Source organism: Micromys minutus, assembly GCF_963924665.1.
Source record: "Micromys minutus genome assembly, chromosome: 3".
In the NCBI taxonomy this organism is placed as follows: Eukaryota; Metazoa; Chordata; class Mammalia; order Rodentia; family Muridae; genus Micromys; species Micromys minutus.
In genome coordinates, this window is record NC_137972.1 from 39,346,344 (window position 1) to 39,362,531 (window position 16,188).

Genomic DNA, 16,188 nt, shown 5'->3' on the forward strand with positions numbered 1-16,188 from the left:
CACTATATAGCCCAAGGCTGTCTCAGACTCAGTTCCTTCTGCTTCTCCTTCCTGAACACTGGTATTACAGGTGTGTCCTACTACAAATGGTTGAGAATGAAAAGTATTCGTTGGTCCTTCGATTGATCAAGATGTTTTCTCTACATCTCAGCTGAAATGATACATAATGGCTACCAGGTGTGATTGACCAGGGATCTTTTTCATTCATCAGTCATCAATCCATGATAATTGGCTCATGAAATTTTCAGAAATATTAATTTTTATATTGATTTTGCCCAAGAATTTAGTTTTAATGTGAAAAACTATTTAGTTTAGTTGATAAGGGTTTTTTCAACATATACTGCCCTGTTAATATCATTAATGTCACTCTTCTTCTAAAGAATGCAGCCATTAAAGTTTTATGTATATTTATTTTGTGTTAAGTATGGGGCTGAGTATATTTTTAGACTTTAAGGTACTTGATGTCATTAATGATTTAATGAAGTAGAATCTCTCCCACTGTGGTGGTTTAAATATGATTGGCCCATGGCAAATGGCATTATTAGGAAGTATGGCCTTATTGGAATAGGTATGGCCTTGTTGGAGGAAGTGTGTCAAAGTGAAGGCAGGTTTTGAGGTTTTCTAGTACTCAAGTTGTGCCCTGTGTAGAAGAAAGCCCCCCCTTAGCTGCCTGCAGAAGATAGTCTACTTTTCAGTGACTTCAGATCAAGAACTCTCAGCTCCTTCTCTAGCACCACATATGTCTGCCTGCATGCTGCCATGCTTTCTTCAAAGCCCTTTATAACAGTTGCCTTGGTCATGGTGTCTCTTCACAGCAATAAAAGCCAAAGAAGACACTCACTAAGGTAGTCCACATGAAAGAGGTCCAGAATGCTTAACAATATTGATCGAATCCAGTCTTACTCAACCAATATTCCAAGAGAGAATCCCTAACAAATAGAGACAGCCACCGGTGTAAGGAATTAATTTCTCTCCTGTATATCCAAAGTGATATTATTTAGATATCATCCTTGGAAGGATTGAGAGAAGAGTTATTCACATCTCATTTAGTGTTTTGCCAAGTCAGTCTCTAACAAACTAAGAATTATTACAGTAGTTATGTTGAAAATATATTTCCAATATATCCCATAGATGGAGTTGTTAACTTCAGGGCATCTACCTAAAGGGGCACACAAGGGATGATATGGGCAAATGAGTAAATCATATATATGTCTATTGTATAGTTATGGGAGGAATGAGTTTTTCAAATCATAGTCTCAGTTTTATAGCCTGGTACTTTCTGATTAGTTCTTCCAAGAAAGTGGTTATTAGAGCAAATATTCATCACCAATGGGAATGTAGATCTGGGATAATGCAGAAAAATAATTGTGGAAAATGTTTGTGATAGACACAAATTGTTTCTAGAGTTAAACTTATCTTGGCACATATTCAATGATAATATATTGTCCTAAAAGTAAGGCATCTCCAAAATTGACACATTTGGATTCAGACTCTAAGGTGATGATAAATCACCTCAGTGTCTTTGCAGAATCAAGAGTCCAAGTACCAACTTTATGATGATGAGTCTCCCATAGGAGCACAGAGGAATACAATAGCAGCCTAAGGCATAAAAAGAAACTGTCTTTAAGATACTTCCTTAACCCTTTGGTGGTATGCTATACAATATGGGAGTAGAGCTTAGGATGTGAGGTTCAAAACTGAGTCATTTCATTTAGCAGATGTGGAGAAAAGGCATTTATATAACCCCTACGATCTTCAGTTTCTTTCTTCACACACAGTAGCAAACAACTTAGTTTTGCTATGCATGCTATATGTGACATCATTTACTTAATAAACGATGCAGAGAAGAGCAGGAATTACCAAGAATCTGTGAAATCAGATGCTTCAACAATGACGTTACATTTGTTTCCAAGTAAATCCAAACAAATTAATTTGGGTCAGTTTGTAGCACCTTTGGTGTGCTGCTTCCTATGGATAGTATGACTTTAATACTTACCCCTCCAACTCTTTCAAAGTGGTCTCCATCTTTGTCAAAGTCTATCAAGTGTCCATTGAATGTCCAAGTAAACACAATGTCCAGGGAGTGATCATGTGTCACCTGGCATGGAAGAACAATGCTTTCTCCCACAGTGACATCCATGCTGGAAGGGGGAACCATCACCTTTGTTGGGTCTGGAATTGGAAAGGAAACAACAAAGGGTGTGGATGCAGCTCAGTAGTAAAGCAGCCACCCAGCATACATATGTAAAAACATAAATTCAGTCTCCAGTATCATCAAACTCCCTTTAACCCTCCACAAAAACAAGCAAACAACAACACAGTTTATAACTGGGTCTTCAGGTAGTACTATGTCCATTTTTCTGAGGAACCACCAGACTGATTTCCAGAGTGGTTGTATCAGTTTACAACCCCACTAACAGTGGAAAAGTGTTCCTCTTTCTACACATCCTCGCCAGCATCTGTTGTCATCTGAGTTTTGGATCTTGACCAATCTGTCTGGTGTGAGGTGGAATCTCAGAGTTGTTTTGATTTGCATTTCCCTGATGGTTAAGGATATTGAGCACTTCCTTAGATGTTTCTCAGCCATTCGATATTCCTCGATTGAAAACTTTTTGTTTAACTATGTACCCCATTTTTTAATAGGGTTGTTTGATTCTCTGGTGTCTAGCTTTTAGAGTTCTTTGTATACCTTGGATATTAGGCCTCTATCTGATGTGGGGTTGGTAAAGATCTTTTCCCACTCTGTTGGCTGCCGTTTTGTTTTCTTGACAGTGTCTTTACCCTTACAGAGATGCTCCAACATACAACAAAAATACATGCACCACAATGTTCATAGCAGCTCTATTTATAATAGCCAGAAGCTGGAAAGAACCCAGATGTCCTTCAGTAGATGAATGGATACAAAAATTGTGGTACATTTATGCAATGGAGTACTACTCAGCTATGAGAAACAATGACTTAACTAAATTCCTAAGAAAATGGATGCATCTAGAGAATATCATCCTGAGTGAGATAACCCAGTCACAAAAGATCAGACATAATATGCACTCACTGATAATGGGATACTAACCCCAGAAAACTCTGAATACCCCAGAAACAAGTCACAGACTGTGTGGAGTTCAAGAAAAAAAAAAAAGAAAGAAAGAAAAAACAAAATAAAAGAATATATTTTAATTAATATAGAACTGTATCACATCCCCTTCCTTCCCTCCAGCCCCTCCCAGTTTCTCTCCTATCCCCTCAAATTAATAGCCTCTTTTCCTATATTATGGTTCCATATATACATATGTGTATGTATATGTATGCACAAATACTTAATTACAACCTTAAAAAATATATTCGTATACCTTTATGCAAAAATGCTTAAAATCTGTACATTTATCTTTGTTTTTTAAAATAAAGTTTTTCAATAAAAAAGTAAAAAATATCATACTTAATTAGAATCAAGCATTTTTATTTAGCTGTGATATGAGATTCAATTGTTATGTTAATATCATGGTTAACAATGATAAAGTTGGCACATCTTATCTACTTCAGCTAATAATGAAACCTTCCTCAGCCTGCATCCTGGCTGTGTGAATGGGGACTATTAGCAGGAATGTGATGGTCAACACTTTCCTTCTTAAAAAGCATCCACTACTGTGTTAACTAAAAGGCATCTGTAACTTATTGCCTTTGTTTATTGGTTGTTCAAGTTTATGTAAAGAAAGTTTAACAAAATGTAGTATGGTGTATTTTTATCACTCTGATTATATTTGAAAATTTTATTATAAAAATATGTAAACTTTGTTTGAAGTAAAAAATTTCTGAGAATAAAAACAAATACACAACACAGTTTATGTGGCAGTGTAGAACCTAGAACAGAAGGGTGTAGTTGATATGGTGATCTTTTTTTCTTCCTTCCCTACTTTCTTTCTTTCTTTCTTTCTTTCTTTCTTTCTTTCTTTCTTTCTTTCTTTCTTTCTTTCTTTCTTTCCTTGCTCCCTCCCTCCCTCCCTTCCTTTCTTCTTCCTTCCTTTCTTTCTTATTTTATTAAATTAGTTTACTCATTTACATTTCAAATGTTGCTTGCTTCCCAGTCTCCCCTCTGTAGTTCTTCATGCCATCCCTCTCCCCAACCACTTTGCTTCTGAGAAGGTGCTCCTCTACCCACTCACCTACCTACCCCTACTTCACCCTGACCAGCATCTCCCTTCCCTGGGGTATCCAGATTCTACAGAATAAGGCACATCCCCTCCCACTGTGGCCAAACAAGGCAGTCCTATGATACATATATGCTGGGGGCTATGGACTAGCCCATGTATGCTATTTGGTTGGTGGCTTAGTTGGATCTGGTAACTAATAATTATTCTTCCTATGGCCTTGAAATCCTCTACAGCTCCTTCAGTCCTTCCCCTAACTCTCCTTCTCTGATCTCAGTCCAATGCTTGGCTGTATCTGTCTGCATCTGTCAGAGCCAACTGAAAAAATATTTATGCACAGAAAACATTCTAAGAATTTCTGCCGCAGGATGCATACAGTACTGAAACAGTAATCAACTTCTAGCTACAGGAAGGTAATAGCCAGTGACGCCTTAAATGTCCCCTCAAGTGGTAAGCATTACACAGCAAACTTAGGAGAGTAGAGGCAAATGGCCAGACTATTCCCTGACAACATTTGGGTTATCAGCAAAGAGTCTTCACACACAGCTCAATCTATAGGCATTGGAAATTGTGTTTTTTTCTTGATTTAACTTCTCTTCTTTTGTGATGAACAGTGAATACATGGCTTTGTATACCTTATAGCACTGAGCCGCCTTCCCAGCACATTCAGGGATCTCAGGAAGTTTTTTTTTTTTTCTTTTTTTTTTTTTTTTATTAATGAAATCTAATGCCTGTTAACTAAGGACCAGAGGGGTTTCTCACACAAAGGATCATGCTGGCCAAGTTGTAATACTGACAACAGCTAATTCATTAATTTAGTGTTTGTTGCCAATTCATGCTCTGAGCTCTGAAGTAGCAACAATCAATGCAGAGTAAGTCGTGCATGTCCACATACCAGAGAGGTCTCCCTGGGACCAGAGAAGATTAAACTAAGGAGCTTGAAAACCTCATTAGGTCCTTGGTTTTTATCAGTGTTCTTCAGCAGTCTCATTTACTGTGTTATGAATTCTGATGCTTTTGCTTGATTAATTTTCTTAAATTTGAATACAACCTCTGTGCACAAGTAAACAGATGTCTTCTTGTGGAAACAAACTGTCTCGCTTTTTTTGGCTTTAATTCGTCATGATCATGATGGGCCTGTATTTACGACTTTTATTTTGACAAGTCACTCTCACTAGTGTTCTGTGCACAGAACTCTCAGACGCAATTACAACCCATGATGCTGTTTGAATCTGGTCCCTAGTAAGGCTATTGAGTGACAACAGTAAGTAGGACCAACAGCATCCTCCAGCATCCCTCTGTGCTTGTTTCCTGTTTCCACCATGGAGAGCAACAAAGCCGCTTGAGCTATTAAGAGTTCATGGAAATTATTTTATTTTCTGCAGTGTTTTTTTAGATAAACTAACTGCTTTGTCTAAAAGAGTTTAACAACCACAAGGAACAGTTAATCACTAGACAATTAGATAGGGTATGTACATGATAAGACATATCCAAGACATTTTCTCTACTTGCTTGATGATGGTTAAAACGGTATGTGGAATTAAAGATATTGTCTGTTGAGACAAGTGGTTTTGGTTATACAAAAGAGATAGCCATACAGTCATGGTTATTGTAGCATTACCCACAACAACCAGATTATAAAATCATCCCGATGTCCATCAGCAAATGAACAGGGAGGAAATAAAGAAAAGGTATGGAATTTTTTTTCTTCTCTCTTACAACTTTATTTTAAAAAAGAGGGATACATATACAGATTTTTAAAGGCATTTGGCATAACACTATATGAATACATTTTTGTCAGTACTTAATTATTTTAGAGGTTTGATAGCATACATTGAAATTATGCCTAAGGTATGGAGTTTTAATTGGCCATAAAATCAAGATGAAATGACATTATTCAAAGAGAAATGGATAAAAACCAGAAACCAACATGTTAAGTGACATAATCTAGCCTCAGAAAGACAATTATCCACATGTTGTTCCTTGTGTATAAAATTTAGATTTAATAACAGTAATATATAGAAGATTGGGCATGTTGGTGCACTTCTTTAGTCTCAGCAACCAGGAAGCAGAAGCAGGAAGGTCTCTATAAGTTCAAGGTCAGCTTTGTCTACATGGTGAATTCCAGGCAGAGCTATAGTGACCCTCCTCTTTACATATATACATATAATATATTATATGTATATATACATATGTGTATATTCTCAAATATTGTATTTAAATATTATATTCAAACAACATATTGAGAATATATACATATATATATATATATTTATAAAAACTCAAAATATATAACAATATGTGATACACGCACACACACACACACACACACACACACACACACACACACACACACATATATATATATATATATATATATATATATATATATATATATATATAATGACATGTTGTGGAAAGGAAGGGAAGCATTAAAAAGTCAGGGAAGGGCATGAGAGGGTAATAGTGATTAAATATTACCAATTCTCATGATGCACATGTATAAAAATACCACAATAAAATTAATCGTTTTACAGTGAATATACACTATTTAAAAACGATTATCCTTTGAGAAAATAATTCCATTTAAAACTGTTAATGTGTCTTTCCATGAGTACAGGCATGCACATACTTCGTGCACATACAGAGGTAAAAGGGTTACTCTGTGTGCCGGTCCTTGCTCTCTGCCCTGCTTGATACAGAGCCCTTTGTTGTTCATCTGCACACATCTGCATGGCTGGCTGGGGAGCCTCTGAGATGTCTTTTATCTTCACACCCTGTCACATGGTAGGAATTCTGGAACTACAGATACAGAACACATATACAGATTTATGTGTGTTCTGTTACTTGAGTTGAGATTCTCATATTTGCAAAAAAAAAAAAAAAGAAAAAAACCCCAAAAAAACAAAAACAAAAAAAAACAAAACAAAAACAATTCACCCACTGAGCCATCTCCTCAAGCCAAATGAGTCTAGTTTTGATGTTGTTTTCTGCATATCATGTCTTCCACTTTGCTTTAGAATTTCTCTTCACATCAATGTTAATGCTAAGATATTATCTTAGTGCTTATTAAGGAAGTGTGTGTGTGTGTGTGTTTGTGTGTGTTTGTGTGTGTGTGTATGAGTGTGTATGTATGTGTGTGTATGAGTGTGTATGTATGTGTGTGTGTGTGATTGTATGTGTGTGAGTATGTGTGATTGTGTGTGTGCTTACTCATTGTGACTCACTTGTGAGCAAATTTCCTAATTTGATGGTTGTGATGATTTGGTTTGTTAGCACTGTGTCTTTTCTTTTTATATTTTTATTTCTTTTTTAGAAGGGAGCTTTAAAAAGTATGGGACTCTTTAAAGGCTTGCAACTTGCCAAAGAGCTAATAGCTAGTTTACTTTTAATGACGTAAGGGAAAATGTACAGAGAACTGCTTTTAATAGTAGCTAAATGCCACAGCGAAATCTTTTGATAAATGATGATAATAATCCTGGGGGTCACATGCTTGTGGGTAATCTTCAGCACTCTGCAGTTGGCCCCTATTCTTCAATAAAAGTAAAATCAATGCTGGATAAACTAATTTATCAGTTCTTGGTTAGATGTGTATCAAAAAGGATGCCCTAAATATTAAATGAACATCAAGAATCTCAGTGACTCTGGCTGTATCATGTTTTTATTTTCTTTTTTTTTTTTTTTAATCTGGAAGGAAACTTAACTTGGATAATAGCAAAAAGCTACACTTTTGGAAATTAGCAACCCCACGATGTATTATTGGCAGTGTACTAAGACAAGATGAATATTTCAGTATGTGAGGTATCCATGTAACTGCCAAGGAAAGCTAATGCAATCTTAGGCTGCACTCATTGCTTGTGTTATTTCAATTTGAGGAGGTAATAATCCAGCTGCATTTTGCATTAGTCTGGGCACAGCTAACCACTACTGTCTTTTGGATTCACTGGCAGATTAGTGCACCTGCACTATTGAAAGACCTAATACATTTAAACAGTAAATCACCAAGAGTGTTCAGTACAAGAAACAGATATCAAGAGAGGTGTGATAGTAGCTTTCAAACCCATGATTGGTTTACAAGCAGAAGCTTAGTTGTCTATTTTGTATTTGCCCACAGTAGAAAGGAAAGAGCAACAGCACTATTCTAGTTCTGCATAAAGAAGGGCTTTCAAATTATTGGATTTTTCTAACAGGAAAGTGGGTTTCCTGTGTGCATCATGAATCTTCTTTTAGAAAGGTATTCAAATAGATAGAAGGACATCAGAAATGGATGTTGATGTGTAGTGAAGCTGCACAAGGTCTGTTGTATCTCATACTTTCTGGTTTTCTCCTTCCATAAGCACCAACTACACAATGGTGTCTGCTTGGCTTCCCCACCTTTACCACTTTCCTGTGTGTGACTGATGGGTAGTTTGTGGGAAGGTATTCTGTGTTTATACAGAAAATTCCTGCCTATAGCAATTTCTTCTATGATGGCTGTTAAATTATGTACATATACCAGGTAACATTCTCCTCTAGGGAAAAGCATTCTTGTCTTTCTGATGTGATCTCTCTGTTCCATCACAGATATCGACAACAAGTCAGGATTTCTTTTATTCAACAGTTTATAGGGTATTTCTCTCATGGTTTTAATGCTTAAAAACTCACCATTTTGGCTAATGGAATCCTTTGAGGTTGGGAGGTCTCTATTCTGTTGGCATTTTATCACTCAACGTTTTGTTACATTCTGTTCCTAAAGGATGTTCTAGACCTTTCATTTATGATTGTTCAATGCACAAACACACACATAAACATAGAAGAGGAGAGAGGGGGGAGGAAGGGAGAGAGAGGGGAGGGAGGGAAGGAAGGAGGGAGGGAGGGAGGGAGGGAAGGAGGGAGGGAGAGAGAGAGAGAGAGAGAGAGAGAGAGAGAGAGAGAGAGAGAGAAAGGGAGGAAAAGAGATAGATAGATAGATAGATAGATAGATAGATAGATAGATAGATAGATAAAGAGAGAGGGAGGGAGGGGGAGGGAGGGAGGGAGGAAGAAAGAAAGGGAAAGAGAGAGAGGGAGAAAGAGGGAGAAAGAGAGGAAAAGAGAGAGGGAGAGAGAGGGGGGAAGGGAGGGAGGGAGAGACAGGAAGATACAGGGAGAGAGGGAGAGAATGAGGGTTAAAGTTTATTTTTCAGCTAGGCTGTGATGGGTAACCGGCACATACACATGTGGGCATATCCAGTATTGCTCTCTGACATGTGTGGTGGGGATTGAAATCATGTCCTTATGCTTTCACAGCACGTGCTCCCCAGCGCTAGGCTTATCTTACTTTTCCTGTTTTATATCCCCAGAATCAATCACATCTCCAAGGAACTCTGGTGTTTTTAAGTTGAATATATTTTTGAGAAACTCAGTTAGCAACACTCAACATGTTTATAGTTACTGACGTCATCTTACACAATGCCCCCCCACATGCCCTCTCCACATACATACACAAGTGCACACATATAAGTATTTATAGCTTTAAACATATCCTATTCTACAAACAATTCTTTATCCTCTTGTTTCTTTTGTGTGTTGTCCTTAATATTATTAACCCCTCAACCTTGCTCTCTACCTTTTCTACAACATTCTGCATATATCCATGACCAGTTTTTGTCCTAGATTCTGGGCCCACAGGCTCACTAGTCCACAAAATTCTCCAACCCATCTGATCATCCTTAATGGTAAAGCATTCTGACTTTTTTTTTTTTTTTTTTTTTTTTATGTACTAGGAAAGGAAAAGAAGGGAAGGCTGCTTAGTTTAAATATTATTTAGCATAAAATATTCAAAACACATCATATCAGGGGTTAAAAAAATGGCTCATCTGCTAGTGTGCTTGCTCCACAAGTATGAGGACTATTATTTGGATCCACAATATCCACATATAGTTAGGTGGGGGGAGCAGCTCCATGACTTTCAACATACAAAGATGAGGATCCTTGAAGCAAGTTAACTAGTCAGACTAGCTATATCAGCAAGTGCTGGGTTAAACTGAAAGACCCTACCTCAGATAATAAGGTGGAGAATAACCAAAGGAAATTCTCAATATCAATCTGGAGCCTTAATACACACATGCACACATGTGTTCTTGCAAACATGTGCATCCATGCACTTGAGAACATGCATAATGCGTGAATGCATGTTTATACACATCCACATAAGAAGGAAAATAGAATAAAATATACCACCAAACACTAAAACTTAAAACATAGTTAATTCTAATTGGAGAGTAGGTACCATTTAAAAACTGACCTTTAACAATACATATAATAAAGAATAAACAGAATTAACTATTCCACTAAATTTTTTGAGTTCATGAAAATTATTATATTTTAATTTTAGTCTTCTAATTATGTAAGTTTGAAATATGTAGTGCAATAATTTGTATGTATTCATAAATATATTAACTCACTAGTTTACTCATGTAAATTAATATATCTCATAATTTAAATTTTTATTTTTAATGACAATACCTATACTCAAAATTATATACTACTAAAGGAAATTTAAGTATTATGTAGAACTATGTGTATGAGCCTTGCACTCCCCAGAATGTATGAGACTGGATACTATGTGACGTGAGACTAAAATAGCCTTAAGTTTTACATCTCATGAATAAAAATGAATTTACGATGTGGTTGGTATTCAAAATGCTTATTTGTATTTTACTAAAAGAAAGCATTGTTATGATCTATAAATGAATAGCAAATGTAACACACATTAAATGTATTATAAATAAAATTTTCGAGCTCAAAATATTCATTAACCTAAATTTTTGGGGTGTCTAATTTTTCCTAGATCAAATACATTAATTAGATTTGTATAATACTTCAGAAGTGAAGGTATATTTATGACTCTTGATTATGAACTCAGCATGTAAAACAACACAAAGGCTTTGTAAAATCTAATTTCCAGCTTCCCCAATATATCAATAACCTTAAAAGTCTTCAGTACTCCCTTAGAGTAATCACTGGGGACATTCTGCCCACTTTAATATATCCTTTGATATCTTCAATAAATTATTGTTATTTTTCTTTACACTTGCTTATTCATCTTTTCCCAAAGTCAATTCTTGATGTACTTTTTTCTTACTGATTTTATTGGATATATTTTATTTATATTTAAAATGTTATCCCCTTTTCTGGATTCCCCTACATGTCCCCTATTCCATCCTTTTGGCCCCTGCTTCTTTGAGGCTGTTCACCCACCCACCCAACCACTCCATGTCCTCAACCTGACATTCCCCTGCACTGGGGCATTGAACCTTGGCAGGGCCAAGGGCTTTTCTTCCCATTGATGCCCAACAAGGCCATCTTCTGCTACATAAGCAGCTGGAGCCATGGGTTCCTCCATGTGTACTTCTTGGATAGTGGTTTAATCACTGGGAGCTCTAGTTGGTTGGTATTGTTGTTCTTATGGGGTTGCAAACTCCTTCAACTCCTTCAATTCTTTCTCTAACTCCACCATTAAGGACCCTGCTCTCAGTTCTATGGCTGACTGTGAGCATCCAACTTTGTATTTGTCAGGCTTTGGCAGAGCTTTTCAGGAGAAAGCTATATCAGGCTCCTGTTAGCATGTACTTCTTGGCATCAGCAGTATTGTCTGGATTTGGTCGCTGTATATGGGCTAGATTCCCAGGTGGGACAGTCTCTGAATAGCCTTTCCTTCAGTCTCTGCTCCATACTTTGTCTCCATATTTTCTCCTAAGAATATTTTTGTTTCCCTTCTAAGAAGAACTGAAGCATCTGCACTTTGGTCTTCCTTCTTCTTGAGCTTCATGTGGTCTGTGAATTGTATCTTGGGTATTCTGAGCTTTTGGACTATTATCCACTTACCAGTGAGTGTATACCATGGGTGGGTTTTTTTGTTTGTTTGTTTGTTTTGTTTTTTTGTGATTGGGTTACTCATGCAGGATGATATTTTCTAGATTCATCCTATTTGCCTAAGAATTTCATGATCATTGTTTTTAATAGCTGAGTTGTACTTCTTTGGCAGCTATTTCAATCTGAGCAAAGCCAACCTACAAATCTAGATGACCTTCATTCAGCATGTAGTAACTAATTAAAGACTCCTTTAGAGTGATGCTCTCTCAGCTCTGCCTGTCTCCAACAGTGGCTCCATTCCTCCCAAACCATAAGCATCAAAAGTACAGAAATAAGGCAAGCCAATTTAAATCACAGAGGAGCTTCCCTAGAACCAGAATGAAAGAAAATTTGAAGATTAGGATTGCCCTCATTTGCATGGTAGTTATTGCAGGGACCAGGGGAGGGGAAGTGTAGGAAGCTGTTCTACCAGTCTCTCTTTAACCTAGTGACCTACAGAAGGCAGCAGTATGTAAACCCTTTCCGGAATCCAGGTGTTTAACTGGTGTCTTGATTTTTTGAGCAATGTGATAAATGTCATAAAAGAAAACACCTCAATCATCCCGAGTAAAAACTGGAGGCTTCTTTGGAAAGCAATTTATAAATCACCTCTAAGAGAATCCTTATGGTCTATTATCAAGGAGCTGAGAGAATAAATACAAAAGAGAGCTGTTTAATAGAGTTACTGACAGGAATAGAAGTGTTACAAGCCAACCGAGGGTGGCAAGTTTGTTGTTCAGCAATCACTCTTGTGATTATCAAGGTCAGTGATAACCTCGGTAATTTTCCTGGTTCCGACATGTAACAGAGAGTGCCTCCTTAGTTACAAGAAATTTTCAAATAACACCCCAACACAGTTGATTGTCTCTCAAGTCTTGGCTCAACTACTGGTATTAAGTTGTTGGTTTTTAAGAACGAGTTAGAACATGTCTAAAAATCATTCGTACTCCACCCACTTACGCTTATTCTTGCATGCCACCAAGGAAAGCAAACCTCTTGGTTTTAGATTTGCACAGTGTTGGAATCTCTCTCCTGGGATACCTTTCTAAATGCAAAGAATTTTCTGAAAGTGTCCAAGCTTCTACAATCAATAAGAATACGCTTAAATCAGATTTGCAAGTATGGAACCAGAAGTTGGGTGGAGAATTGGCTAAATTTATCATCTCAGTTTGACATTTTCATTTTGAAGCTTCCTTTATGGTTTAAAAGAAATGACAATCTAAAAGGATTGCCAAAAATGCTTCTCAATGGCAAATTAAATAAGGAACATCTTTAAGTTAAAGTATAATTAGAACCACTTCATGACATCCCTTCAATTGTAATGGACATTAAAAAATGATTCATACACATTGACATCAAGTAATGATTAGATTGTTTTTTTCTGTTCATGAAGGAGTTTCTGTTCAGAAAATGTATCTTTCACTGACTACACATGAGTAATTCCCTCATGAGTCACCGGGCAAAGGGGTCTCCAAGGAGTCTCATTACTGTCAATGAGATAGAATGAGTCACAACATAAGCAACACAAAAGTAAAGCACAATAAGGTCTTTGCTGATTAAAGAAATACAATCTTGCTTTTGAGGGGCATTTGCTGCATCGCATCTACTCACACGAAACAGGAGAGCACTTTGCTAGACTCCACAGGAAATGGCAGGTATTTCTTGAGACAATAACAATGAATTTGAAGACAAAGCTTTTGGCTTGCCTACAAGCAAAGTAACACTTGAGCACCCATGCTTCACACACAGGCTTCAGTGTAAAGGAACGATTAATATCTCAGACAGTAGATGGTGCTACAGCCTCACAGAATGAGTGCATGGCCCTCACATCTGTTTAGCCTGCCCCTGTCAGCAATTTTCTGCTTGTTTTTAGTTTCTGCAGTTTAAGGTCTCAGGAAAAGAGGTGGTAACACTTCCATTCAAAAGCACATGTCAGTGTGTGCTTATAGAAATGAGAAGAGGACAGTGAGGAACTCACAGAGCTCAAGATGGAGGCTATTAATTCCCTGGTGGGCATTAGTAGCTGGCTTTCGTTTATTTGGCATGGTGAGATTGATTCCTAAAGCTTCCTGCTACACAGAATCCTGACCAGACCAACACCACCCCAGCAGTCACGTCCACTCCAGTGAGTTTATCTTGGGGGCTTGTCTGTAATTCTCAATGAATCTTATTCTGGGATCTTATCAAAAGAAATCAGCTATTAACAGCTCCTCAGCTCCTGGGGGTAGCTGGAATGGCCCTTCTGGATGCATGCTGGACAAGGGATCATGGACTGTGCTTATCAGACTCTCCTTCCTGTTGTGCTCTCTGCTTTAGAGCAGACACTGTGTATGCTTTCTAGAAACTTGATGGAGAATGGAAATCAGTAGATTTCTTGGTTAAGGCTCTGTAATGTTCTAAATTTTGAGAAGATGCCAATTACTGTGAAATGCTCTTGTAAGCCTGGGCAACTCTCTGGAGTAGGTTTGTGGGTCACTGCACAAGAGTATAGGTGCCCACACCAGAAGAAGAGGAAGTTTTCTTTTCATTGAGAATTACTGACCCAAAAAGAAAACAAAATCAATGGAAGGTCAGAGCAGTACAAAGCAACTTAATTCAGTTTCTTTTCTGAGCGATGTTACAACTTTTCATGTTTTTAAAATTAGGTGGAGGAGACATAAAGATCTGAAGATATGTCAAACATTTAAAAGTTTCCATTTAATAAATATAAAGGATAGTAGAAGGGGAGGAGCAGCAAGAAAGCTGGCTGAAAAGATGCAGAGACACAGACACTGACCACACAGACATGGAGAAAGAGCACGGGGCCTTCTACCACAAACACACCAAACACAGTACACTCATAGTAAAGGACAGTCACAAGAGGGAGATAGGTAGGCAATAGTTAGTCAGAAAAACAGGAACAGGCTGTCTCTTATGGAGCAGAATTCCATTTATTGGCCTTTGAGATATTAAAATAGAAAAACATAAAACAGTTTATGAGAAATAACTCCCAACCATGCTCATGGAAGCAACCTTAATTAAACTCAGTGGGTTATTCTCACATAAAAATCAAATCAAAATGGGGCTGGGAAGATGAGTGAGCAGGTAAAGGCATTGAACAGCAAGCCTGGTGACCTGAGTTTATCCCCAGAATTCACATGGCAGAAGGAGAAAACTGACTTCCTCAGGCTGTCCTTTGAATTTTTGATTTCCACACTCATTTCCGGGTTAGCATGGATGTACACATAGAGAAAGACACATACTCACAGGCACAGGCACACATACACACACACAGAAATAAATGAATGAAATAATTTTAATCTATCTAAACAAAGCAAAAGACATAAAAGTAAGAGGGGACTTCTGGGAAGAATGGGTTCAGTAGAAGAGGGCTGGGTATAAAAGGGGTGCTGAGTGGTAAAATTGGAAAAGTGCATTAAGTCACTAATTCTATCAAGATGATTGCCTGGAATTTAAGTTAGAGGTCAGCCTTGACCCAAATATCCTAGATTCCAATTCTACATTTAGATCGTTTATAAAGACAGATAGTCTTTGCTGTTGTGATAAATGAAACACTCCAATTACTGAGCAGAGGTTAAAAAAAAAAGTAGATCACATTAGCAAGACAGCTATTAAAGGGCAGAAGATATCGCTGTGACCAGGTCTTCATTAACTGAAAACATATAACTTTCTCATTTCAGAAACATGCTATTTACTTAAATTCATACAAAGAAAACTTTTGAAGGTTCATAAATGTAAATGTATACACATGTGTGTATGCATTTAAATATGTACATTTATTGATACATCTTAGCAGGAAGGCAACTACATACTTAAATTCCCCACTAGAACTCAACAGTTTATCATTGGTAGGGAAGACAGTAAGGACAAAACTACAGCTTAAATTCTAACAAATGTGTACACATTATTTATCTAATTGATGTCGGATCTCTGGATGGATTCCCTGGGATGCAGTGAAAAAAAAAAGTGACTAAGACTTTGCCAATTGACTATATTTTCTGATAAACCAATACCCACAGAAATATAGGTAAGAAAATCCAACTCACTCTTTAGATCATTCATAATATATTTGTTATGCAGGCCCGATGTGCAAGTTGTATGGGTCTACTTACAGGATGCTCTCCAATTTATAAAACCCTTCCATTTCTCTTCTGCAAGAACAATAATCTTT

At 37.2% G+C, this 16,188-nt stretch overlaps 1 protein-coding gene across 4 annotated transcripts in view; it reads right to left on the reverse strand.

Moving 5' to 3' along the window:
• Nucleotides 1-16,188, reverse strand: part of CNTN4 (contactin 4) — a gene marked incomplete at both ends in the record, with an annotated part of 500,648 nt that overhangs the window by 33,113 nt on the left and 451,347 nt on the right. For all 4 annotated transcript variants that reach the window (XM_080914740.1, XM_080914738.1, XM_080914739.1 and 1 more), the window contains one exon: nucleotides 1,997-2,172. In XM_080914740.1, the coding sequence (XP_080770866.1) occupies nucleotides 1,997-2,172 (176 nt within the window). The remainder of the gene's footprint in view (nucleotides 1-1,996; nucleotides 2,173-16,188) is intronic.